Consider the following 27,156-nt stretch of genomic DNA (forward strand, 5'->3'; position numbering starts at 1 on the left):
GGAGTTACAGAGCTTTTCTTCCTGTAGAAATGCTAAAGATATCTATCAACTGACATCACTGAAAACACAAAATACCTTTGTTTTCTTTGTTCATTAACTGGGCACAAAGGTTAGGATTTACCTGTTATAACCCAGGATACTGAAAACTAGAAGGCTAAGTTTGAACTAGTCTAGGCCACTTCAATTGTCAGTAGAAAAATATAAATTCCTGGAAACCAATCTACCCCTTATATCGACTGGTGTTCAGATCAGTCAGGTCAATGTCTGCCCTGCAGACATTTATTTTTTACCTTTATTTTTAACTGAGCCCATACTCTTTCCTTTTATAGTAGGCCAGAACTGAATGCTGTTCTATCACATAGACACTGCGCTAATATCTAGAGAAACATCAGGTCTCAGGAACAATGATAATAGTCTGACCAAAGTAATGCACTCTTAAATTCAGTTATCCTTTAAAAGAGCATGGCTGTTTATAAGTCCTTTCTGGGAAATCAGCTATCTGTCTACTGTATTATGCCTGAGATTGTTTGGGAAAGTCCAAGAAAGATGGCAGCAAGATAGAGGCAAGTTAGCATTTACTCTAACATTTTGTCAGTCTAAAGAATCACTTCCCCATATCATGCCCTGCCAATGCTTCATTTACGAGCAGAACTGTAGTCTTCATGTCAGATGGAGTTATCATAACCACACACACTACAAAAGGATTATAGAGATTTATCATGATTTCCTTGCAAAAAGATTGTTTCCATCTGAATATTTGCATATCCCAGCAAATATTTGTGGAAAAAAAAGGAAAAAAGAAAGAAAAATAACAGTAATTATTTTAATTGGCTCTCAGCAATTATTTGACATAAACAGTCATATCTGAACATTTTTCCGTCTTTTAGAGTTAAAAGTATCTTATGAAATATGATTAATCTCATACTAAGGAAGAAAAAAGTAGATTGGATGGACTGGACAATTCTAAAAAGGTCTATTTCTCTTCACACACTATAAAGAACCACAGCAATTTGGTCATTCAGATGAGCTGAACTTCACAAGACATAGCTATATTTCATTATTTTAATCTCCTTATTAAACATACAGAGACATTTATGTAAAACCCTGAAAATGTAAGTTGTTTGATAGATAGCATTATATTTTACTGCTGATTTGACAGCATGAGTCAGTGCAACACTATTTCTCTGCCACTGCTCTTAGACACTTTCTCATTCTTTATTAGGTGCAACATTTGGTTATCAAATGCAGTGGCATGTGATTGACAGATGAAACCCCCCTGAATAAAGAATTTACTTGCTTCCCATGAAAAAAACTTTCCATAACACTGATATATAGTTAGAGAGATTCATTGTCCAATACCTTGTACCACATAAAGAAGACAAGGTTGTCAGGGAGAGGTAGAATCTTTTATAAGATCAACAGACACATCTGGGTGAAATGAAATGGACTTTTGGATGAACCAGCCTTCCTAGTCTGCTATACAGCCATCTCCACTAAAGAAGGTATCAAGACTGGGATAAAACTATTATTCTGACTTGCTATAATTTCATGTACTCCAGTTAGTATTCAGTTTTGCACAGGTGTAAACATACATGAAAGATGTGAAGAATTAAAGAGATCATGTCACAAGCTTTAGAAATTTGAGAGAAGTCTACTATAGCCTGCCTTCCTGCACTTTGTCTGTTCTTGCTTGAAACAGGACTGAGGAAAAGATATTTTTGTTTTTATTTTGCCCCATAAATAGGTCATATAATCATTATAGGTCACTTATATCTTTAAATATCCATAAATATAAAGGTACTTTACCTTCTTTGCTTTGTAAATTCCTAAATATACTCCAACTTATACTATTTTTTTTTTGCCTGTGAATATAGTTTTTTACCTGTCTGTCCCAAGGTGAATTGCCTACTTCTTCAAGAGCCTCACATGCTACAGATACTCACTGCACTGCATTTTTGTATCTGTAAACAAAAAAGTACCTCTGAAAATTATAAATATGAAAACACAAGTTTGTTAAAAACACTCTATTACACAGTGGCACATGCATGAATTTCTCAGCCTGTACCTATGTCAAAGAACATTAAGTGTCTTCCAGAACTATATTGATTTTTTTAAAAATTTGATCCTTTTAAAATATATTTTTTAACATTTTTAAGACTGTATGGGCAACAGGAGAGTCAAGATTTTTCTGCCAGTTCATTATAAACCAAAATCAAATAATTATTTGGGGTAAAGTGTCAGATAAGATGATCCTAGAGAATATAACAAGTTACTGTGTTAAGTGCTAGAATTTCATTTCCTATTTCACAAACTATAAATTAAAAAATAACATGCAAATAAAAATATTTAATTGGAAGAAAAAATAGAAAACCTAATTTTAAATGTCCTTGAGACGTTAAACCCTTCAGTATTTGTTGGTTTTTTAAGATTATTCAGACATTTCTATCAAAAATTTCTACCAAAAATCACCTTGATTTTAATTTCTAGGTATTAATAATTCATGAAGAATTCAGCAGTACTCTTAATTTAAGTTTATTTGCACAATATCATGCTTTTTTTTTTTGTATTTCAAACTTCTTGTATTTCAAGAATAATCCTCTCAAAAACCTCAAACAAACTAATTGCTGGCATTTATGCTAAATTTTTAATATTGCACTTTGAATACTCTAGAAAAAACTATAAGAATTATAGTACATAATGTGCGGCCCCATGTTCACTACATTTCTCCACCAGCAAGACAACCATTGTTTATCAGCAGACATATTAAAAATTGGGCTATTTCACACGCATGTAGGTGTTGTTCATCATGTGTAAACACAGCAGTATCTTGCCCTGTGCTCTTCTTCCCCAGTTTCTTCCCCTTCCTCTCATACACAGAACCCAGAACGTTTAATTCCCTTTTTCCCTGATACTCTTGTAAATCTGGAGTAATTTATCATAAAGGATCACATTTTTGTGAAATATCTTTGTAGAAATGTTGCAACAGAACTTCAGTGTTAAAGCAGATGCTATGAACTTTTACAACAGGGGAATATGGCCATGAGTTCCACACAATCCCAGTACTCGAGTTTACCTGACATTGCAGCAAGCCAGTGTCAGAGAAATTCAGCCAAGTTTCTTACTGCTGAGAAAGATTATTGTGTTGGCAAATTGCTGCCAATTATCTTATTCTTGAGTTTCATTATAGAATTTTCAGAACAATGAATGCATAAAAGCATGTTAAATTAAAACCAAACCAGCTAGAATACATCTTGATGATTGCCTGCAACTTCTTGGCACTATTCAATGGGATTTACTCTGTCACATGTGATGTAAATAATCAAGAATATAGAAATACCAGTTGTCGGGGTAAAAATCATTGACATATTTGTAAATATATGTAGACTATTAATTTCAACCTTTTTCAACTCAGTTTAATTATGATGGCCCCTGTGCTCCACTAGTAAGCAGTACAGTATAATAAAAGTAAATTTGGGCAGCAAAGCAATGAACCTGCAGATTTGATGTCCATACTATGTGCACTCATGCTTTTTCCTTGGACTAGCTTTTCTATCAGTTAGTGGGTGGAATGTGCTACATGCATCCATGAAGCAGAACTCTCAGTTCAGCTTCAAGTTTGTACCCTCCAAAGCCTGTAGTCAATACAAAGAAGAGAGTGTTCATTTTGTGTCTCCAAGGGAAATTTTCAGGGATTCTGTACTTCAGAGTGTACTTATAAAAGAAGTTGACAACATCCTGAGGTATCTACAAACGTTCCCTTCGCTCACTTTGAAAAGAAGAATACCATTTACTTACTATGTATACGTGTGCATTTACACTGCATGTAGACTTACAGTGGGTATATGAAAAATAAGTAATGTAAACCAAGTAATTTCCTACTAGAAGAAGTACTAAGGCATTTTGAACTCTCTTCTAAAGCCAGACACATGAAAAAGTATGCACCTAAAAAGTGCATTAGCAATGTTTAGGTACTTGATCCCTAATTTCTGACTCTGACCTTGAGTTCAACGCTAAGACATGTCTATGAATGGACAAAATAAACAAAGACACTGAATTGTGAGCTATGGTACTCATCCAATTTTTACTTCCTACAGAAAGGTATGTTGATACACGTTACATTAGGACTGATTTAGTAGAACATATGAGCACAGTGTTATTAGTGATCTGAATACAAGCCAAGAAATTAGGTTGTGGGGCTTTATTTCTTCCTATTTTTTCTTTCTTAGTAAACCTTGTTCATGTTTTGCAAAAAATATCTATGTCAATTAAAACTGCACTTACGGAGATATGAGATAACAGTTTTACAAAAGAGGAAATACTAGAACTGACAATAAAATAGATGTAATATCATAGCCCTTGATATTGTGGTCCCATAGTGCAAATTTATTCAACCGCTTCTGACATTTTAGCTTTATTTACAGCTATGTTGAATTCATTATTGTTTGCTGACTTTATGCCAATCATATATAAAACTGCCATCAAAGCACAAAATGTGTACAAGTTTTCTTCTGTATGAACTCATCAATTTTAAAGGAATTCAATCACGTGTTTGTGCCAGATTTAGATCAGATTTGGACAGATGCCCAGATACTGGGCATCCTGATGCTGCATCAATTCACTTTTGAGACTATGGAACCTTGGCTTCAGATACAATCCCCGAACATTGCAACTGCCAAATAAATATTTCTTCTTGTAAATTCAAAAGCATGAACCTGTGCTGTAACTTCTGTTACCCTGAACTCTGCTACTTTGTAGTAAGAACTCTACATAAAAAGCCTACAGAAAAAGCTGTTAAGACATATTAAAAGAAATGCCAGCTGGGTTATTTTCAAGACTTCAGATGTCTAATTTAAAGATGAAAAGGTCCTTAAAACATAAAAACTATAGCATGTAGGTGTAGATCAACAGTATCAATACTCTTGGCTTGGATGAGTAAGTATATACTCATATAATTTCCTGATAATATTACTGTTTGTTAAAGATGAGGAAATACTATTGCAATGAAAATATGCTAAGAAAATTTCACCAGATAAGCCATGAGGGGCTAGTTATTTTGAATGGAAAAAGGGGTTTGCAGCTTATATAATAAACACCAAAGGAATGCCAAATACTCTTTAATAATCTCTAATAATGATATCACTTAGTATAATGTACGTATAGAGTGGGTGGGCTCTGCCCATGCCCATTGTGAAAAGGCACTCTTTTCTGCTTGCCATGGATGAAAGGACACACACAAAATGTATAACCTATATTCAGCTTCTTAAAGTGATGCAATAAAAGATTTCAGGATAAATTCAAAAGAATGATAAGTGCTTATAAAAATCCTATTTCAGTACACACAAGGAAATATTAACATGTTTCACTCTAAAATAAAGGTACTATGAAAGCATTGGAAACCAGTGATTCTTCCACAGTTGCCTAAATCTGAAGTAATTTAAGCTCATAAATGTAGTCTATATGTTTAACACAGAATCTTTTTGAACTACTAAAGAGTAATTAAAAGTATGAAATGGTACTTGAGTTAATGTTCAGAGTATATAATGGATTTCTAAATGCGTGTAAAGTCAACAAATACTCATTCTGCGGTTGTTGCATACTAAACATCAATAACATAACCTATTTAATTAAATCTATGCAATTTAAAATAAGAGTTCTTGGCATTTTCATTCTATCTTGGAACCACTTATGTGCAACAGTGTCTTGAAACCTACAGCTGCAGGAAAAACACATATACTGGAAAAATGGCCAATTACAAAATCTCTATCTAATTAGAATGATAGAAAAATCTATAGAAAGAAGTGTGTTTGGATAATGTGGCTAATAGTGAGGTATCAGAAATAACTGCTTTGTACCCTTTGGAAACAAAAATATAATTTTATTTTCTCAAAAGATTTGCAGTCAATTGGCAATTAATTTTGACTATTTGGATGAAACAGTCATTCAATGGATAATAATTTCTAATAGGAATTTCAGCAATTCTTCTTAACATGAGCAACGTGTAAAAAAATAATGTAAACCTGCAAAATACGTAAAATAGAGATTTTTAGGACATGTTGTCAATAACAGGTCTTTTGAATATAAAATTACAATAATTTTTTCTGTAGCTTTCTCCTGTTATAAATATGTTACCAAAAGTTCTAAGGCCTTTTCCCACCCATTTCAAACCAGGTTCTTTTTGTCCATTTATCCATTCAATCATTTTGTTCTCCCTTTCTCAGCTACAGTGTCCCCTTATACAAATAAAAAACTGCAAATTTAAGAAGCAAGTTAAATATGGGTAGCCAGGTAGCAGAAGACAGGTTTTTTTTATTATTTCATTGAGGGATAATACATGAATAACAATACTTAGGAGAGATGGGTATGCAAATATATGTGCCTGCAGCAAGATGACTGATGTGCATATATAGAAAGCATACAAATAAACTTTGCAATCAGCAAGCAGGTGAATAATTAATCACAATTTATACTCCATATAAGAAGCAGGGATTAAAGGTGAAGTTCCATGTGTGTTTAAGAACTCTAACTTCAAGTATCTACGGAAAGATTTGTTCAGGATTTCCAAGTCTAAATCCTCTTTTATAATCAGTGAGGACATGACTGATACAGCCACTACTTAAAAATATTCTGTAGGTGGCTTGTTAGAAGAGACTGGTCTTATCCTTTTTCTGGGAGAGGGGAAAAAAAGGAGAAGAAATAAATTGGGTTTTTTTCCCCTGCGTTATACAGTGCAAGATACTTTGACTTAACACATACAAAATACTTAAGGGTTTGCAAATTCCTTCATTTTCTCACAGTCTTTTCTAAAATCCTTAGAAGAATGAAGTCACCATGAATGTAAAGAATGGATTAAAAATGGTAAAAGCATTGTAAAGCTTATAAAAAGCAGTGTGGCACAAACAGGACCAAAAGTTAAAAGAACCCCTTCATTTCCAATTGTGTTTATTCCTTCACACACTGACAAGTGAACCACCTGCACATATCACCTTTTATTCTGGCTAGTGTTATTGTGCCCAGAACTGAAAATTAACTTCTCAATACACTGAAGAACTGAGTAACAAGAAAGACATAAATCTTGTCTGCCTTTCATCATCCTGTTTCAAGCAGCTCTTTCAATCTAGAAACTTTATGGAAACATAAGGAATAGAAATAAATAGGTTTATAGCATTCATTTTTAACTATGTTTGTTGCAAAGAGTCTTCTCTTTACATGTATCCCTAATTCTGCCCATATATCATGTACACATAGTTTTGGCAGGGTGATTTTAATATGCATAAACTTCTGAAGGAATAATCTCAAGTTTATTATGAAATAACTTTCCTAATGTTTTAAATAATTAGAGACATTAAAAAACATAGTTTAGCTGAAAAAAATCTGAAAAAATTCTGTTTCCTATTTATTGGTAATCTTCAGTTATAAAATATGACTAAGTTTGATGTCACCAATATTAATTTGTTGAAATGTAAACAGTTCCTTAATATAATAAAGGGAATGGAGAAAAACTCACATTCCTCATTTAAACTGTTAAAATCTTTACAAAGTAATTCTAGATTTTGCTTGAAAATTCATTTTATTTGAAAGGGCAAAAGTCAGTCAGAAGAAAGTTAAGATCAAACTTTGATCTCAGAGGCTCCCACAAGTTATTTGAAATGTCCAGCATTATATACTATATCATATATTATTATATGCTATATATTATATTATCAAATACTATACTTTATGTATATCTAGTATATGCTATAAAGGATTGTAATTTTGCATAAGAGTATTAGAAATATGGAACAGAATAATATATTCATGTTTATGTAGCTTAAATTTTGTAATTGGACTGTTATAGTTAATGCTTCCATAAATTAACAGCAAATCAACAATAATGCACCTAACAGATCTTACATTTGAATTGCAGCAAGAAGGAGCTTGAAAGAAGGATTACTGCATCATCCTAGGTTTCTAGGTGCTGGTCATTTACCTGACTTAAGAAACTGCTTATCAGCCTCCCTTTCCCAACAGATAGGGTTGAGACAATAATTCCAAATGAGAAATGATCATTTTTCATTCAACATGAGGCCAACATAGGCAAGAAGGCCAGGTTAAAGAACAATGGGATATTGGCAGTTCTGTTCAAGTGTTTTGAGTTTTCAGGCAGGAATTCTTGCTCATGGGAAAATTCTAGTAATTATAGCAGTGGAAATAAATTAACAGTAACTCTAGTGTCTACTCATCTAAAACTTGGAAAAGAGGAAATGATTCACTGCAAATAAACAGGAGTCTTTTTGTGAAAAACAGAGGAAATGAGCAAACTTCTGGAACAAATCCCAGCTAAAACTCATTAAATCCAGCTGCACATGCCTATAATGACAACGTCTATAATGGCTTCATAGAAATAGATTCTTTTTAAAATATGACCAAAAAAAATTTAGGTTGAGGTGGCAAAGAAGGTAGAGAAGTTCTGTTGTTAAAACCACTGCATTGACAAATTCATGGATTCTGTTCCCACTAAGGTCTCTGTAATAATGCTACAAATATGATTACTTCTTTGATATTAAAGCAATACAATCTTTTAAGTCATCACTCCTGAGTTTATGAATTTAGCTGGAATCTGCTTGCAAATGTCAGTCACATTTTTAAGCTATGATGAATACATCAGCAGTAGAGGAAAAAAAAAATACACTAAAGAAGCCTACCTGAATTGGCATCTCTGAAACATCTTACTTTCATACTCTAAAGATAGAATGTCAATATAAATGTAAAGCACCATATGCATATGGACACCCACAGTGATCTCTGCTAGCTGCTCTCTCTCAACTGCAAAGCTTAACTGCATTTTAAAGTTTGTAGCAAGAGATTTTAAAAAGCAGCCCTTTTCTTGATAATATATGTGAATTACAAAACTGGGAAAACCCAGTGGTTTTAAGAAGATAAGAATCTCTGAACCATATACGGAAAAGTCAGGAGACTTTCAGCTGGTAATTTTCAGAACTAAATCACAATAACCTTTAACAAATTACCTTTTCCACCTACATATCAAACCGGTTTTTTTCTTAATTGAAAATGAGAAACAGTTAACATCTTCCTTCTTTCTAACCCGATGCCCAGAGGGGTAATTCAGTGACTTAAAGATGATAGTTTATGTAAATTTGGAAATCAAATATTTTTATTTTTAATTTTTCTGGGCTCTTAAAAAAATATTCATTTAGTTGATGTATATTTGCAATGCACATATTTTAATTCAAACAAAATCATAGTTTTTACTCCAAGTATTTTTTGAAGAACATAATTTAATAATCATGGACTACTCAGCCTGTACTCCTAACACAGTGTGCTACTACTGTTCTATTTCTTGTGTTTCTTCCTCTTCTCAGTTTCATTTTTGCACCCTCCTTTTTACCAATGAAGTCTCAGTTCTCCACTCCATGTACTTGCTCTATTTCTTGGCCAGTACCTCTGGCAATCTTCCTCTCCTATGTGTGTATCCTAGCCTTTTAGTCCCAAAAATCACCTTTCCCCATACCCTATGGTGCATTTCTCGCCTTCTGTACTCCTCCTTAGGACTTCCTGGTCTGATATTGCAGATTCATTTATTCCAAGCTCCCATCATATCTATCTATTCCCTTCTTTATCTCTTTTTTCCCTCCTCTCTAGGTTTGGCTTTTACATGCCTGATATTGTAACCAAACAGCTTCATCCTCACTTTCTCAGGCTACCCACAAGACACAGGATATTGGTGGGTTTACCCCAGCTGGCAGGTAAGCCCCCACCCAGTTGCTCTCACAATTCCCCATAGCAGGATCTGAAGAGAATTGGGAAGACAAAAACAAGAAAATTAATCAGTCAAGATAAAGACAGTTTAATAAGTGAAAAAAAAACCAAAGCAAAAACCCCAAACACCTCAAAACGAAACAAGTGATGCAAACCCAATCACATATCAACAGCAGACTGATACCTAGTCAGACCTTTAGCAACAGCTACTTCAGAAACACTTACCCAGATTTTAATTGGTAAGCATGACATGACATGACATGACATGACATGACATGACATGACATGACATGTGTCACCATTCCCTTCAGGTCATCTGTGTTGTTTCCCACCTTCTTGCCCACGCTGAGCCTACCTGCTGGCATGTCAGAGCAAGTAACCCTAGAGGAGGCCCTAACACTGTGAAGCACTGCTCAGTGTTAGCTGAAGTATCATAGAATCATGGAATTACCAAAGTTGGAAAAGATCTCCAAATCATAAGTCCAACCTTAGACCAAACATCACCATCTCAACTAAACCATAGCATTAATGCCAAGTCCAGCCGTTTCTCGAACACTTCAAGGGACAATAACTACATCATCTCCTTGCATAGCCCTTTCCAGTTCTTGACAACCCTTTCAGTGAAGAAATTCTTTCTGAAAGAAGAATTAACTTGATGTTTTCTTAACTGAAGAAAATTAACTCCATCCCATTCAAACCCAATACAGATGGACAAACTGGTCACCTCCATCCTAATCCAGGCCTGTTGAGAAAAAATATTTTGGAGTGCTCATTCATAGGGTAGCATTTGCTCACATAAGTCTATATGGCTAAAGATCTGTACCCCAAAAATCTGGTAAGATTTTCCTGAGATGGGAAAAATGCAAAACATCACCATGCCAGCATTTCCATCTACAAAGCATGGGTTAACATAATTTTTCAAACAGAAGGTTAATGTAGTGCTTATATTCACCTAATAAAATTGTTTTCATTGTTTCTGTCTTAGAGATAAAAAAATATTTGGCACCTACTCTATTTGCCAGAGTAGCAACTTCATACACATCTTTAAATTAAAAATGAAAACCAACCTCAATTATAAAAACTGCTATAAGACCAATTATTTTTTGGTCATACAAAGTTTTGAGGATATGGGGCAATGGGGAGACTATGTAAATGTTGAGTATTTTGGAAGCAGAAGGCAATTTAATTTTCTGGGGAAGGAAGAAGGGAAGAGTCTCTGATGTCATCATGTTATTAATCAGGATATCATAATTCTTGTACTCAAGTGAAATTAATATTTCTAATTTGTTTTCTACATTCATTAATTTTTGTTTTTTAAGTCTTAAGTTTGGCTTTCTTTTAGAAGAATTTTTTCTATACATGCAATATTCATTTGGGGTTACATTCACTTGGGGTTAGTCACATAATGGTACGGCTCTTAATAGGGCCTGTGACTACCTCATACATGTATTGGGGGGTTGAGATGTACTAATTTGATAATATTTGTTTTTGGTGTCTCACATTTTTACTGAAGTGTCCGAAGGTTCTAATTGGAACAGATCTTATATACAGACTAGTTATGGAAAGGAAAATGGAAGAGTTTCTTTTCATTACTGGATTGTTCTGCTAACCTGGCATTATACACCCTGAGGCATCGCCACTATATTTCTGAATTTGAGACTGATTGTGTGCTAGAATAAATGTCTGAGTCTGCAGTTTCAGAACATTGTTTTCACTGCCATTCTAACCGTTTCAATTACTGTAGAATAAGAAATGAATTAAAGTTCATGTTTCTCTTAAATTAACTATTATAAATGGTTTCAACAATTTATATAAATTTAGACCAATTCAGATTCACCTCCTTTTCACTACCTTTCACTATCCCTTGAAAGCAGAAGGGTTAAAGAATGATCATAACACAGAACTTAAACTGAAAATCAGAACTAAATCTTTAGCAGCAACAGAATACCATAAATGCTAAACCAGTGCATGATGTACAAAAAAAGCATTTAAAAATTTATTTCCTTGAACTGAAAAGTATCTTCAGACCAATTAAGAGAATATTGTAAAACTACTACCTATGCTAAATATAAAAAGTCATAAATGCAAATGAAAATATTAAACCTCATTAAAAAGAAAAAAATTCTATCAATGCACAATCCTAAATCTGTGGTAAGTTCTGTGTACTGGAGCATAGCTCAGTGGCCTGAACTCTTCTGAAAGAAATTATAGCCATCGAGAATTCTGCTTTCAGAATGGTCATCATGCTCATCATGGATTCAAAATTTGAGGATGCTACCATTAAATTATGATTTGGGCTGACACAACATTCATTTTCAAAAAGAAAAATAATTTGTGAGATTTTTTTTCCAGCCCTCATTTCCATCTTAGCACAGAAGTAAAGGAGAATGTCTAATTTCACATCACAATGAAGTGGAGGATAAAAATAAAAAACAATCGCTGAGGAGCTAACATGGAATGTCATTTTTAATCTACAGCAGCAAATCAGGGACAGATCAGTGTCAGGCCTTCAGAAATTAAAAATCTAGCTACAGACTATGGCACAAATTCCTGAATAATTTTCAGACTTTAAAATATCTATAATAAGTTCTTTATGTTTCTGAAACACAGAGGAGTCTGTTGAGAGGCAGAATATTGTACTGAGTGGGCCAGTGCAGCCAGGCACATTCCTACAGATAGTATCTGTCAGTATTTCTGGATGGACCTTTCCACTGACTTATTAGAATATATTTTAAAGTTTAATCTGCAGATAAGTGAAGCTTTTACTTCTATTATTTTCTGCACAGGACTGGGAAACCAAGAAATTGCCATAGAGAGCTAGATAAGCTGCTCCTAAAAAAGAAGATGTCTAAAGATCCAACAGGAACTTCATGCTATTCCAGACAGACAACTGCCAGTGCAAAGCATATGGTAAAATCCCTCAGGTCTCAGAAGAGTCCAAGGAGCAATTTTATAGTGGTAAAGGTCTCTACACATCATGAATATAGACATCCATCATCAGGAACCATGAAAATAAATGAGTTTTGAGATTTCTAGATGGTACTGTGAAGGGAAAGAGAGTTTTCTTCTCAGATGTTTGGGAACTTTACTGAGAAAATTGTGCAAGCCCACTACAGTGCTGAGGGATTTGTGCAAGACCAAACAGATCACATAGTAGCAGCATTAGGTGCTACTCAGAGGGTCACAAAACATTTGTATTTGACATGCATGATAAAGTTTAAAGGTATTATTTTTTGTTTTTCCAAAAGCTAAGAAAAGTGACACTATGTTCAAGGAATGAGATTCAAGAAAGCACTCGTGATGCAAGTCAGAGTAAGTTCAGTGCCTGAGGAGTGAAAACACTATTAAATTTCCTCTTGTGTCACGACTGTGATAGGGGAGTGTTTAGGCATGGCGGGGAGACTGCCTGTTTGTTATTCAGGAGCTGTACTGAATTGCTCCTTATTTAAAGTTGCAGCCTGTTACTTTTACCAGACAGCTGTGTTTTGCTTTTTCTGCCTGTCACTGTGTGGCATCAATAAGATTTGGGTTTTATATGAATGTCAATTTAACATTAAATGCCATTGACATGACAGCACAAAGCACTGGTATCTTTATATCAGAATGGGGAAATCTTTTAACTGAGCTGTGAACAGGAATAGCTGTGGGAATCCCTGTATCTAATCTTCTCTACCCGACAAAAATTAGAGGTGTCTTAGGAAGAATAGATCTAATCAGACAGAGGGGAAAAAGATCCCCTGAATAAGAAAACTGCAATTATGAAAGAATAACAGACATTTTCTAAAATTAAAAATAGCTGTCACATGTGTCAATAAGCATACACTTAAATTTTTACATGCAGATCACTACTGATGTCCTCTACTCATTGGGAATTAAAGTCATCAAACTTATGTTGCCATTTCCTCAGCACAGAGATACAAATGTCCACAGTCATTCCCTCTGATAGCAGTGTAGAGATACTGGAAGTGGACACTTTACCATATTCCTCCTAACACACTATAAGGAAATGGCTTTTTAAACTTGTTTTACACAAAGTTGACAAACTGTCTTCTTTGTTCCACATTTTTCTTCTCCTCTGGTAGAGTCATGTTCAGCTATTGCTCAAATTACTATTTCATTGACTCTTACTCCATATATACTTAGCCCACCGATTTCAGGCTAAAATATTCTCCATTTTTCTGAAGTTGTTTCCTTAAAAAAAAACTAATTTTAGTTTTCACTCAAAATATTTCTCAATTTCTCAAAATAGTTAACTTGAGAAAGAGTACAGATGTTTTCATGGTCTTTTCTAGTAAAAAAATACCTCTACCTATCAGGACAAATCTATTTTCCTGAAAGTTCTTGTAGTTATAGATCAAAGAATAAGATAACTATAATTTCCAGCTTCCAATTAGTATTACATGAATCAATTTCCTCTATAGAAGATTTCATGAGAAATTTCATCAGATTTCATATAGAACTTGAAACCTTTAGATTTCCTTTTTATATTTGCTTATATTCTGATTTCTACAGTTTACACAAACATCTTGGATTCTGAGTTTATGAAATTTGGTTTTACTATGTTGTTAATGAGATTCTGAAAACATAGATATAAGTTCTTTATCCATATTTCTGTCCTCATTGATCATTAGCTTTATCTTCTACTGTATTTTTCAATTTAACATAACCTTCAGAATTCACACCATCAAAAAGGATGGAAAGTTAGTTGCACAGAAATGAAAAAGCAGACTTTCACATTAGTCTTTTTAACAACAACCTGCAATTTTACTTCTTAATTTCTATAGCAATAATAAAAAGAAAGGTACTACAAAGACCAACAATTAAGGGCAGTTGATGATGCCTTGTGGGTAACAGGAACTCAGCAATCACATAGGAAGTAAGCTGAACTAATTAACTTGATTGATTAGACCATCACTTCTCCTATCTCTGTCTTATGATATTAATTATTCAATTTCATTCACTCCAGCATATATTTCTCATTTCCTTCAGTGGAACTATATTTTATCACCTTTTTGATTTGTTTTTAGTATTTTTAAAGTATCTGGCATTATAGTTCAATCTGAAAATTGAATAAACTTCAGAGTAATCTTTCAGTTAATTCTGCTGTAAACAATAGCTGGTTTAATCCAAAAAGATAATTATAATTTTGTATTTCATGTATTTACTGAATGAAAAATGGACATATTTGTTTGGTAACTGAATTTTAAGTGCACCAAAAAATTTAAAATCCATGAAATAATGAATATAAATTTCTGGTATATATAATCTCTAAGATATTACTAGGATAGGACTTTCAGAAAAAGAATGTGAGTCAGAAATGCAGCCAGTTTTCAAAGCACTGCAAAAGAATACATCTTCTGCTTGAATTTTTACTTGCATTAATTTTTGAATGGTGAAAAATCTCACACTGAATGGTTTGGAAATAACAGTTACAGCAGAAGGAAAATACCTGGTTAGATGGTCACTGTCTCAAAATTTATTATATTGAATTTGGTTTCCTGAAAATACATGTGAGAAGTAAAGTATTAGTTTGTATTTAAAACTGGGAATCATCTCATGTTAGAGAAATTAGGAAGAAAAGTCATTAGAGATAAGCTTTTCAACATGAATGTCTGCAAGTTGATAACATATGATAAAATGAATTAGACACTTGGCAACCAAAATAAAAGAAATATAAAGTGTTATGCAGACATAGGAAAATAAGTTTTGCCTCTCTGTCCAGTATTAAAATTACTTAGAAGATAATTACGTAGAATCTTAGTTAAAAGATTATGTCAAATTCTGTCTACACACAATGTTTTGTTCCTTTTCTTCCAAAGGAAAATGTCTGCAGTTTCTCTAGGCAAATTAGAGTAGATTTCCCTAGTCATTCTTCAGCGGTTCTGTGAGAAAAAAAAATCTAAAAGGTTATTCCACAGCTTGCTCCAAACTAAAGGGAAAACATCAGATGTACTAAACTGAGCAATGGTTCCATTTCTGTGACACACTATGTTGTGGTGCTCTGCTCTGCAAGATTCAACAGCAATTCATGGGAAGTAATATATAAGATAATAAATTGAAAGTAAATGGAACTTGGAGATTCCTTGAAACCTGGAAAAATATCCTTTTATGTGTGTTGGAAACAAACTAGTTATCCCCAAAATTATTCCCCATATAAAATCTTTTTTTTGACAGCAAAAATGAATTCAATTAATAGCATACAGTCTGTGGGACAAGTGTATTGTTTGTCGAAACTTCTTCATTCTGGTCTCCTTCCAGTATACTCCACTCTGATCCTGACAAGCAGTCAGGCCAGATTAAGAGTGCACACCCAGGTACTCATTTTCTCTTTTTAATTTTCATTTGTGCTTCTTTTCTCTTTTCTTTTCTTCTTTTCTTTTCTTTTCTTTTCTTTTCTTTTCTTTTCTTTTCTTTTCTTTTCTTTTCTTTTCTTTTCTTTTCTTTTCTTTTCTTTTCTTTTCTTTTCTCTTCTCTTCTCTTCTCTTCTTTTCTTTTCTTTTCTTTTCTTTTCTTTTCTTTTCTTTTCTTTTCTTTTCTTTTCTTTTCTTTTCTTTTCTTTTCTTTTCTTTTCTTTTCTTTTTCTTTTCTTTTCTTTTCTTTTCTTTTTCTTTTCTTTTTCTTTTTTTCCTTTTCCTTTTCCTTTTCCTTTTCCTTTTTCTTTTCCTTTTCCTTTTCTTTTCTTTCCTCTTGTCAAAATTGACTGACTGCAGAGATTGAATTTTCCATTTTCCATGACTTTATTTTCATTTTCTGCTAGTTTAACAACTAATATATGCAATCCACATATATGTCACAACACCATTACTAAATCTTAAAAATAATCATGCTTTCTAAGTTTAAAAATGTACAAATTTTATTTCAACAGTGTTTTTTAAATTACTAACACCTATCTAGTCACGTAGACAGGGAAAGCATGGTCTCTTAACCACAGTATATTCTAGGAAATTACCTTCAACATTCAAAAAGAAATCACTAGAGCTGAGAAATACACATTTCCATACAAAGCAATCAATCAGATCATATTTATGAGCTACTTACTTGTATAAGTCAGCTGAAATCCTTGGTCAGTATCAGATCCATTGGTATTAAACTCTATCCACATATGGTTAGAGGTGCTATTAAGAATAACTCCCATCATGTCATTTTTGGTGAAGACTCCAAGAGACCGTGAAGAACTGTCTTTTCCATCATACACCTTGCAGAAATAAGAGCATGAAATTGGACATCAAATCTAAATATTTGAAAGATTTTCATTTATACAATAATTCCAAAATTAGCAAGGTATTGCCAATAGTTTCTCCAAAACCTTAATGTATCTACTTTGAGAGGTATATACCCCTGGGTTATACATTTAAGGGAAATCTTAAATATTCTGTGCCCCTTAAAGTGTTTTATAGTCTTTTGCCTTTTTGGTTTTGTGAGATCATCTTGAGAGAAATGAATATTTATATGCAAGTCTATCTTCTGAGGTTTGGTAAACTCAGATTGTTTTCTGGATTATTCATAAAGGCCAACAGAAGTATAAATTCTAACATCATCATTGCAAGTAAACCCTTACAGCCTACTCTGTTCTCTCCTGTCTCAATATATCAACAGCAAAAATGAGATTTTAAGTCAATCTGTCATCTTTTATCTCAGACTCTAAGCCTCCAGAAATTTGGTTTACTATCAGATTTAACAAAGACCGATAACTTTTCAAAAAGATATGTGAGTCTATTTGCAAACTGATTGTAGTGATGTTCCCATTTGCTATCTTACTTTAGTGAAAACTTTGAACAATATCAACATATGCACCTTTTCAAATCCTAAAATTCTTAAGAATGCCCCTTTGCCTGTTCACAAATACAGAAGTACAAACTCTTGACAAGGAGATTTTTTTTTCTTATTGCAAAACCTTGAAGGCCACAAATTGCAAAAACAGCCTTCTGCAGTTTTGTTTTGTTGGTTTGTTTACTCAAGATGAACTTAAAAAGCTAATTTCTTCTTTAAATTAAATAAATGTCCTCTACTTTCTCATGGAAAAATAATATACAATATAAAGTGTGTAAATACACACGATATATGAAATGTCATATACAATAGCTTATATTGTGCTTATACAATAGCAAGAAATGGATCTGAGCAGCTGGTTTCTGATACAAAGCGAAAGATAAGTTTGCCATATCTCATGTGTCCAAGAGTGACTAGAGACAACCAGCACAAAAGTTACCATTACAGTAAATATTTCCAGCACTGGATCTTCGTCCCTCCACTAGCAGACCTTGTGGTACAGTGCAGATTTATACTGATGCCAGTGAGAAGCAGGAGTGTCCCATTTAACAATCTAAATTGCTACATCTGGGTCACAGGCAATTCTTCCTATTTGAATGCCCAGTTAGATTTATTAACAAAAGGTACCAATGACAGACTTTTGAGATGACAGACCATTGCAACATTTGTAGGTGAGGACCAACAATTAAAAGCAGCTCTATTTTTTCTGTGGAGAAAATACCAGAATGCCATCCATAGGTAAATGTCTTGAAAGTACCATGGTCATCTCAAGTGTCATTAACAAAATAAAATAATAAAAACAGCATGCATAAAGATTTTTTAAGAAAAAAACATATGTTTACTTTTATAAACCTACATAGATATCAAAAAATACTTATTCTAAAGGAAACTTTCGAAAAACAATATACTGTGCTAGCAATTGATAGAAGAATACATTCCATCTTCATTATTGATGCAAAGATTGTCTTATACCAAGGCACACAGATGAGATGTCTCAGAAGATACAACCCATTATATTTAAGGTTCATGCAAGCAGTTACATGTACTTAAGGTCCACCTTTCTTGGAAGAAATATAACTTTAAGCCATGCAAAGAGTATCTGAAAAATTACTTGGAAGATTCTAACCATTGTCTTGGGACAGAGCTACCAATCCATTTCATGGACAGATTATAATTTATTTATTAGAGCTGGAAATCTGTTGTACAAAGTAAAGAATCATTTGTTCCCCATAAGATTTATTTCCATAGATATATTATACTTGATCTGGGAGATAATACTTGAAATGGAATGCTCTAATAATTGTCAGTAATTAAAAATGCTCTAATAGTTGTCAGCAATTAAAAATGCTGCCTATGTTTAAGAAAATATTTTTATTCATCTATAAAACAAACAAACAAACAAACAAAAAACCCCACAGATAAAGATTACAGACATCTTGTTTAAACAGTGTTCTACCTCACTGTTAGAGATACCCTTCCTACCTGAGGACTAACAAGTTAAGTAATAGAATCCCTCAAGATTAATCTAGACCCAAATGAAAACAGCGTTTCATGAAATTAAAATTAGATATGAGACATCCTGTGAAAACAGCTGTAAAAGAAAAACCAAACAAAACAAAAAAACCCACAAAAAACCAACAACAAAAAGGCTGGTACAATTTTTGGTGACACTTGTCTGTCTGTTGTTCACATTACAGACATAAGCAAGTACTTATGAAGCAAGTGAAACATCATTAGTGAACAAATACAAGCACTGAATCTCCCTTGACCACACTGAAAAGTTGGCTGAACCATCCTAGGAAAGAAAACGCTTTTTCACCACGGCTTGTGATGCTAATTAATGTGGACCCAGGATCACTCCCTACAGCTTGTGTACAACCATTGTGTCATGTCATATGCCACTGATTCCAGAGGTACAGAATTTAATAAACTAGTCTAGACTATTTATCACTATTCATTTGTATTTAATACATACATTTAACTTATTTAGGAGAACCCATTTGAAATACGATTCATATGCTGCAGTTAAAATTTCCTCAGTCATGAAGGAAAAAAAAAGGTCTATTTGGCAAAAGAGATGAAAATCAGAATATTACATTCTGCTTTTCCTATTACCTTTGAAAAATTCACTGCAATTGCATTATAAAGATTCTGGCATAAGCAGCCACTTTAAAGAACTATGAATCTTTAAGCGCCAGTTAAAACAGGGAGAACCAGGAGGATGAAGTGTTAGTGAGTGAGAAAGGATAAGCTCTGAAATAAAGAGATAATCCAAGTATTCACTTTTGTCATGTGTCCTTCAAAATGGTGAAACTGTTTCTATTACTTTACTTGAATTGAAATTTCTATCCCATTAATTCAAGTTCAAATTTTGTCACAGATATAGAACATTTGCCCAGAAATTAAGGACATTAACCTGCACACATTCTTCTTGAAAGCAATAGGTTTGACCCTTCCTCACGCACTTGTTTTACTGAAGCCAGAAATACTCTTGCAAATTATATGCCATTCCATACACTCTACAGCCACAAGATCCAGCCTCAATATTCCCACTTGAATACTGAGCTGATATATAGAGCTGCAGACTAGTTTATATTTTCAAAGCAAGTAAATAGTGATAGAGTAGGAGTCAAGTAATCACAACTTGATTGTCTACACAGTATCTATTGTCAGTGCATCCCTGGAACACATTAAAGCAGACTTACTAAAACCTTCACAAATCTTCCCTGAGAAAGCATAGGTGCAGAGGCTGCATGGGCCAGGGACTGTTTCTGAGACACAGTTCCATTGAGCTACCTTATTGTGCAAGATGCAAGAATTTAACATTAGAGGTGTAGTCAAACTGCAGAAGCTGGTCTGGGGGACAGTGAGGGATGATCACAGCATTGTTTAGAGCTGTGTTTAGAATTAATTTAGCCAAAGTATTCAGGGATGCCTCTCTTCTCCCTATTTTTGAGGAACTGAAAGTGTTTGTTTTTCTTACTGGGGCTAAAAAATGCAGACAAAAGAGCAGGACAGCACTACAGTTATTCATGAGGAGAAATGCTCCTATAACAGTGTTAATGTATCTGCACCTGCTGTGGGAATGCACAACTCTCACCTGAAGGAGAAGGAAATGCTGGCTAGTTTCTTGCCATTTCTTGAAGTTTCTTATTCTGACAGTAAAAAGAAATTACTTACAACTAAACTTACCCAATTTCCTTAACTGCAGAGGTTTTATAGCATAAAATCATTCCAAAGGGACACGCTTTGAAAATATTCCTTGGAAGCTGGCTTTGAAAGCATTCCTTGGAAGGCCTGTATAGTTTGCTGACGCTGCTAACATTTTGAAATCCTTTTGCTACATCCTCATGGAGTTTGAAGTGATCTTACCTCAAACTGTAATGTTATATGCTTTGTCTGACACTCCTGGTGGGTTGATCTTGGAATTCGTAGAGATGAGTAATGAGATGGTGGGCTCTCACAATTAAGAGGTGAATATCATGTGTAGGTTAAGAGAAGTTTTGTAAAGGTATAGTTATGTTACTGTAATATGTCCTCCCCCTTGCACTGTTATCATGGGATGGCCTTGGTAGTCAGGGAATTTGGGGAGGGTTGGCTTGTTACTATGGTAACACCTGACTTCCAATCAACATATAGAAAAGTGATCTACACCACTGGATGGCAAGGAAGGAGTTGACTAACAAGACTTTAGGAGGGACTAGAGCTATAAAAGGCAGAGCATCCATTTTGAAGATGAGCACGTGGCAGATAGTCACGGGGGCTCCCAGTGCTCTAATTTTTCCTTATTTAGTCCTTTTGTTGTATTTTTTATTAAGGTTTAATAAACCTTTAAAATTTTACAATTGAGCAGTCATTTCTCACAGGATTATTACATTATTATTCCAGGCTTTTTTTGTCCCACTTTATCATGCACTTCTGTGCAGCATTTTTTGCCCTTCTTTAGCTATGTTTCCCCAAGGTGACTCCGCCCCATCTGTGGCTCAGCCATGCCCTGCGGTGGGCAGTTGGATCGGGCTGGAACCAGCTATACGCAGCTGGAACCGGCTGTGTCTGGCTGGAACCGGCTATGTCTGGCTGGAACTAGCTGTGTCTGGATGGAACCAGCTGTGTCTGGATGGAACCAGCTATGCCCGGCTGGGGCAGCCCCGGCCTCCCCTCATGGAGCCGCTGCTGCCAGGGATGGGCACTCACACCCAATGCAACATTATGTACATACAGATTTTTCTTGTAAAGCAGAGTGAGATACTGAGCTGGGAAAATGCCCTATATTTCAGCACAAGGCTTATAAATACTCTTAAGCTTAGTGCATCTCTTGCAAGCTGTCAGCAAGGCAATCTTGCAGCTTCCTTCTGTAGAGCGCAAGATAGAAGGCTGGGGTTTGTAACACATTTTGCTCATATTTTGGGTGCAGATAGGAAAGAAAGGAAGCTTTAAAGTCCATAACCCTGCCAACATGCTAATTCCAATGGAAATATGTAAAAGGACATCCTGGCATGGGAATAGAGAGGAAATAGACTTTGTTTTCATCAATGCAGGTAATAGAGAGACCTTAATTGGTGGAAGAGAGCTTAATTGGATAAATGGAAGCTGTACTGTGGGAACTGACTCAAAACCAGAGAACAGTCCTTGCAGTTCAGACATCACCACAATTTTGCCTTTGCTTCCTTTGGATCCTCTGAAGTATTGTGCTAAGAGGTCTATAAAATAAAGTATTTAACAGGTTGCTCAGAACAGTTTTGTCTCAGGCAAATCTTTCTTGTATCTCCAGGGAATATCGCTAAGTATGCTGGACATTACTCATAAGATTTTCTGAAAGATAACTGAGTTTCTTGAATGTTTCTTTAGAGTTTTCTAAGGGATTTTTTGTTGTAGATTTTTAAGTAGTTTATTAAATTATTTACAAACCATATATCAGCAACGCTTATGTACCACATTCTAGCAACTCAGAGGACAATTAAGTTCTTTCTTCCCTGCTGCATCTCTTTGAAGCAAAAATACTTTTGGGGATCTGCATTGTCAGACCATGGATAATAGGAGCAAAGGACAATACAAACCACATATTTTATCCACCTACTCAATTCCCTTTGGTCTAAAAGCAAAACTAAGTTCTTGCACTGTTTTATACATGGTAGCATTTATTATCAATATTTTTGTGGGTAAAGATGGAGAAAATGCTGTTCTTTTGGTTGTAGCTTTCTAATCTATAAACTAAACCATAAGTTTTGCTTATTTCATGGTCAAATAAAGTACTTGTTGAAAAGAAGAGATATAATAACAAAGATATAAATGTCTATATTAAAATGAAGCCTTTTTTTCCTCCCCACCTTCATCCTGTCTGTAAATGCCTTGGTTTTTGCAGGAGATTAATTGCCACACTTAATTACACAAGGAAGCTGTTAAGATGATGAAATGGATAAAAATATAGCCACCAATATTTGATCCATAACAATTATATCTTTAAATTCCTTGTGAGAAGCACTCAGTGCAAATTAAAAAAATTAAGAGACAGCAATTTCTACACATGTTAAATGGGTTGCTGGAAGATATCCAGAAAGATAAATTGCTAACTGAATTCTGAATACTTTGTGATTTTAAGTATTAACCAAAAATTTGGGGACATTAAAATTTAAATACTAATTTAATGTATGGTCAGTACTTCAGATGAATATTAGGATTTTCAGTACATACAAGAATGCAACAGCTACTATTAGGAAAAAGCAACTTATTACTATGCTGTAGAAAAGTACATGCTCAAAATCTATATATATTTAGGCCATGTTTCAAATGGTGCCTCCAATGTAAAAGAATGAAAGACAGCTTCTATAACTAGTTATAGTCAATATTATAATGTTAGTTTCCATTTAGGGAAAACACCAAAAATCCCCGTGCTACACTTATAAATATTGTATAAAGAGAGAAAAATACTAGATATTCAAAATCCAAGTTCAAATTTTAGGTTTCCTTTTAAGATTTAAACCACTTTAAACAGTCTAATACTTCTGGAAATGTAATTGAAATCACAATGTTTCCAATAGTTTCTTTGAATCTAGTATCGAGACAGTGACACTATCCACCTATTGCATATGAAGAGAAAGATAATTGCCATTGGAAACAGATGTATTCATGCAATGTGAATAGTTAGCATAGAAAGTGAAATAATTTTTCTGATTACCTTAACAATATCTCCCTCATGCAGCTGAAAGCTCCTGGCTCTAAGATGAATCCCTTTTCCAGCCTCAGTTTCAATTTTATAGATACATTCATGGTTGTTGTCATAATTAGATGGAAAATTTGGAGACAATAATGTTCCTTCGTTTCCAGAGACAGTTGCTCCACATTCAGCTAAAGAAAATAGACACATTAAAACAAAAGAAGTGAATTATCCAATTCAAGAAAATATGAGTTATTAGCAATAATATTTAGACTCTATGAAATCTCTAACAGGCTATCTAGGAAAAGTATATTTCTATCAGGTCTCATCTGTAGGACCAACTCCTAGAAACCCTCTCAAAGTTGCCATCTCCTGCATTTCACTGGGTCTGTTTATTATGTGCACGTACGTGCTTTTACAATTTATCCCCTAGTCCTCCAATCAGACTATGGTATACAGGTTAGCCTGGATATCATAAAAATTGAATGCTTTATTGAAATATAGTTATTGGGGTAACATTTCAAATAAGCATATTGATTTTACCTCTGTATTCAGCTTTACAAAAAAGTATTTAAAGAAGCAGACAGTAAGCGTAAAAAAAAAACCAAACAAAAAAAATCAAAAAACAATCTGGTACTAAATCAAGAGCATTCAAACATGTTTTTCTCTACCTGGAATACAACAACAACACAAAAAAACAAAACAAAACAAAAAAAAAAACCAAAAAAAACCCAAAAAAAACCAAATCAACATTTATTGACATCAGTCAATGCCAAGGGGACAGATCCTTTCCTTTCTGGGTAAAGAGTAGGTGAGTCTTTTTCACAGCCATCTGTAGTAGGCACCAGTTGACACTTTCATTAGATATGTCTTGTTGTAGCTCCCCAGAAAAGAAAATAATAAAGAGCAGGAGGAGTGGTATGCTCCAGATCATGGACTCAGTTTGAATTTTTAATACAGACTAATAAAATTATGCCAAATATGCCAGATATGCAACATAAATTCTACCACATAGATGAAAACATCTAAACAGACAGCAAATAATATTGGTGTACTGTTCAAACAGATATTAAAACTACTTAAAAATTACCTAAAAATACCTTATAAAATCCCACATTATCATTAACATACCAACAATTAATCTTCAGCTTGTTTTTAGGTGTATGAAATTGATATTGATATCTCATTTTTCAGTCTAGGGATAAAATACCTTGTGGTTTTTTGACCGAAACATCATTAGACCTCATTTGGAGTTTTGTAAAAACAAAACAGATAAAATAATAATAAATTAATGTATAATTGTAAAATAACAGATACGCCCTATCAAAGAAGGTGTAGGTTTAGAAAAAAATCTGTATTTTTTCTAAAAATATTTAATAGATTTTTAGGGGTTTTAGGATGGTAAAGCATTTATTTGAGAAGAATTCAAGAAGAAATATATGATTTATATTTGCAAAGAAGCAGTCTAAACATTTTGGTTTTACATTTCCAAGGCTTCACAGATACCAAATTTATGTCCCTCTTGCGTTTGACAAGCATAAAAAGAGTGTATTTTTTACTTCCTCCCTACAATGAATCTGAAGAAAGAAAGGGAGTAAGAAGGAGAAGGAGAGGATGGATGAAGGGAAATGGAAAGGAGGGAAGTAAGGATGAAAAGGGCAGAACAAGGAAAGGGGGAATGAGACAAATACAATCTTACATGGAACCTTATTTTCAGTCTGCATTTGGGATCTCCTTAGGCAAAATGAAAAAGGAAATCACCAATAAACTGTCTCACGATCTTTATGTAGTACTTTAAGTTAGACTTAATCACTGTTTTAATGTAGAACTTTATATTTCCCCCTTCCTTAGTTTCGGTTTTGAGCTACATTGTATTTAACAGGCAGAAGGGTGTTGGAGAATAAGAAACCTTGCCACCAAACTTCTGACAGATGAACTTTTTCCTTGTTGGAGAATGTAGGATGCATAAGGTATTTCTAACATGTTTAAAGTCACCTTACATTGTCTAAATGTTTCAAAGAACTGTAGTACACTGAGAAACTAGATTTTTATTTCCATACTTCTTTGGTAAAGCATGTCAAGTGTGTGATACTTATTATATATGGCTTCATATAAATGTCTCTCTGTACCTGTTGGTGTGTACATATCCATGTGTAGCTATTTTTATCTTGGATTTTAGGAAGAAGGTGAGACTGATTAAGTTTATAAAATGTAATTCAAAGTAATGCCAAAATTAATGCCACATTAATGTAAAACATTTACAACACCAGTACTCTACACTAGCCTTCTGCAAACAAGTGTTTGCCTAAGTAAAGATGCATGCAAAAAACCAACGGTCCCTTAGGCTCCATCAGTATCTTCTTATCTACCTCCTTTAAAGAACTAGAAATACACAAGTACAATGTTGAAGATAAAAAAGTATGGAAGCAAAGGATTTTTTCTTACTTAATGTTCATGCAATATTCTATGCTTTGTTTCAGTCAGTGACTGTAAACCACTAAGACATATGCAGTTATAGAGAAAGTGTACAATGAGCTTTCCAAAATCTAGAGCTTGACACATTTCTTGATCTAATAGGTCTATGTTCCAAGATTCAAAGCCATGGTAATTTTAGATCTGTGAATAAAAGTCTTGACATATAAGGGATAACAAGAATTACAAACTAAAATCAAAATACTACTACCCTTCTAGAATATGGTACTTTCAGAAAGACGCAGATGTATTCTAGCATGAGCAATTATTTACTAAACTTTAATTACATGGCAAAGTTCTCTGAACTCAAGTTGGCACTCATATACCTCCAACCCATGCTATAAAACTGTATTCATGTTACCCTTTTTCAAATCCCTTGCAAATATTTGACAGCTATTCAGTTTCATCAGGCCCCATCATTCCATTCATTATCATGACAAAGGCTTGCTCATGTCATCTGGCCAGTCAAGTTCCCTACTTCATCTTGTGTCAGTCAGCAAATCACTAACACAGACCCCAGAAAGAGGCTTTCAAAGGAAGTTAAGCCCTTCTTTGTAATTTCCCTTCCTCAATATATTCAAAGCCTGTCACAGCTCAGGTTAAAGTTTTCTAGCTGTATTTTGCTAATCTTAGGATACCAAGTCAAGGCCATGTTTAATTAGCTCCCCCAATGTCTTGGCCGGGAGATTTAGGTGACTTTTTTTCAAAGAAATGTTGTCCTCATCCATAGAAAAATTCCTTTTTTCTCCAGACTGTTGGAGCTTCTAAGTGTGCTAATAACTGAAATCTCTGCTATTTGTGACCAATGCCCAGATATACAGCAGACCTTATGCCCCAAGGACTTCAACTGACCATTTTTCTAACTGCTCCCACACACTGCGGTCCAGAACTGCATTGCCACGCTTCCCGTAATTCTGAACTAGAAACTCAATGAAATGCAATACTGAGTCTGGCCTTGGCAGCAGGAAAAGCTTAAGCAGTCAAAGGCATGTCTCCCCTTCAAG

At 34.2% G+C, this 27,156-nt stretch overlaps 1 protein-coding gene across 1 annotated transcript in view; it reads right to left on the bottom strand.

Annotated features, from left to right (window-relative positions):
- CSMD1 (CUB and Sushi multiple domains 1) overlaps positions 1–27,156 on the bottom strand; it is a 1,057,303-nt gene that overhangs the window by 186,123 nt on the left and 844,024 nt on the right. Inside the window, exons 22-23 of the mRNA XM_030946379.1 lie at positions 23,702–23,871; positions 16,795–16,951 (exon numbers count right to left, since the gene is read on the bottom strand). Coding sequence (XP_030802239.1) covers positions 16,795–16,951; positions 23,702–23,871 — 327 coding nt within the window. The remainder of the gene's footprint in view (positions 1–16,794; positions 16,952–23,701; positions 23,872–27,156) is intronic.

The sequence above is a fragment of the Camarhynchus parvulus genome, chromosome 3, assembly GCF_901933205.1.
Source record: "Camarhynchus parvulus chromosome 3, STF_HiC, whole genome shotgun sequence".
In the NCBI taxonomy this organism is placed as follows: domain Eukaryota; kingdom Metazoa; phylum Chordata; class Aves; order Passeriformes; family Thraupidae; genus Camarhynchus; species Camarhynchus parvulus.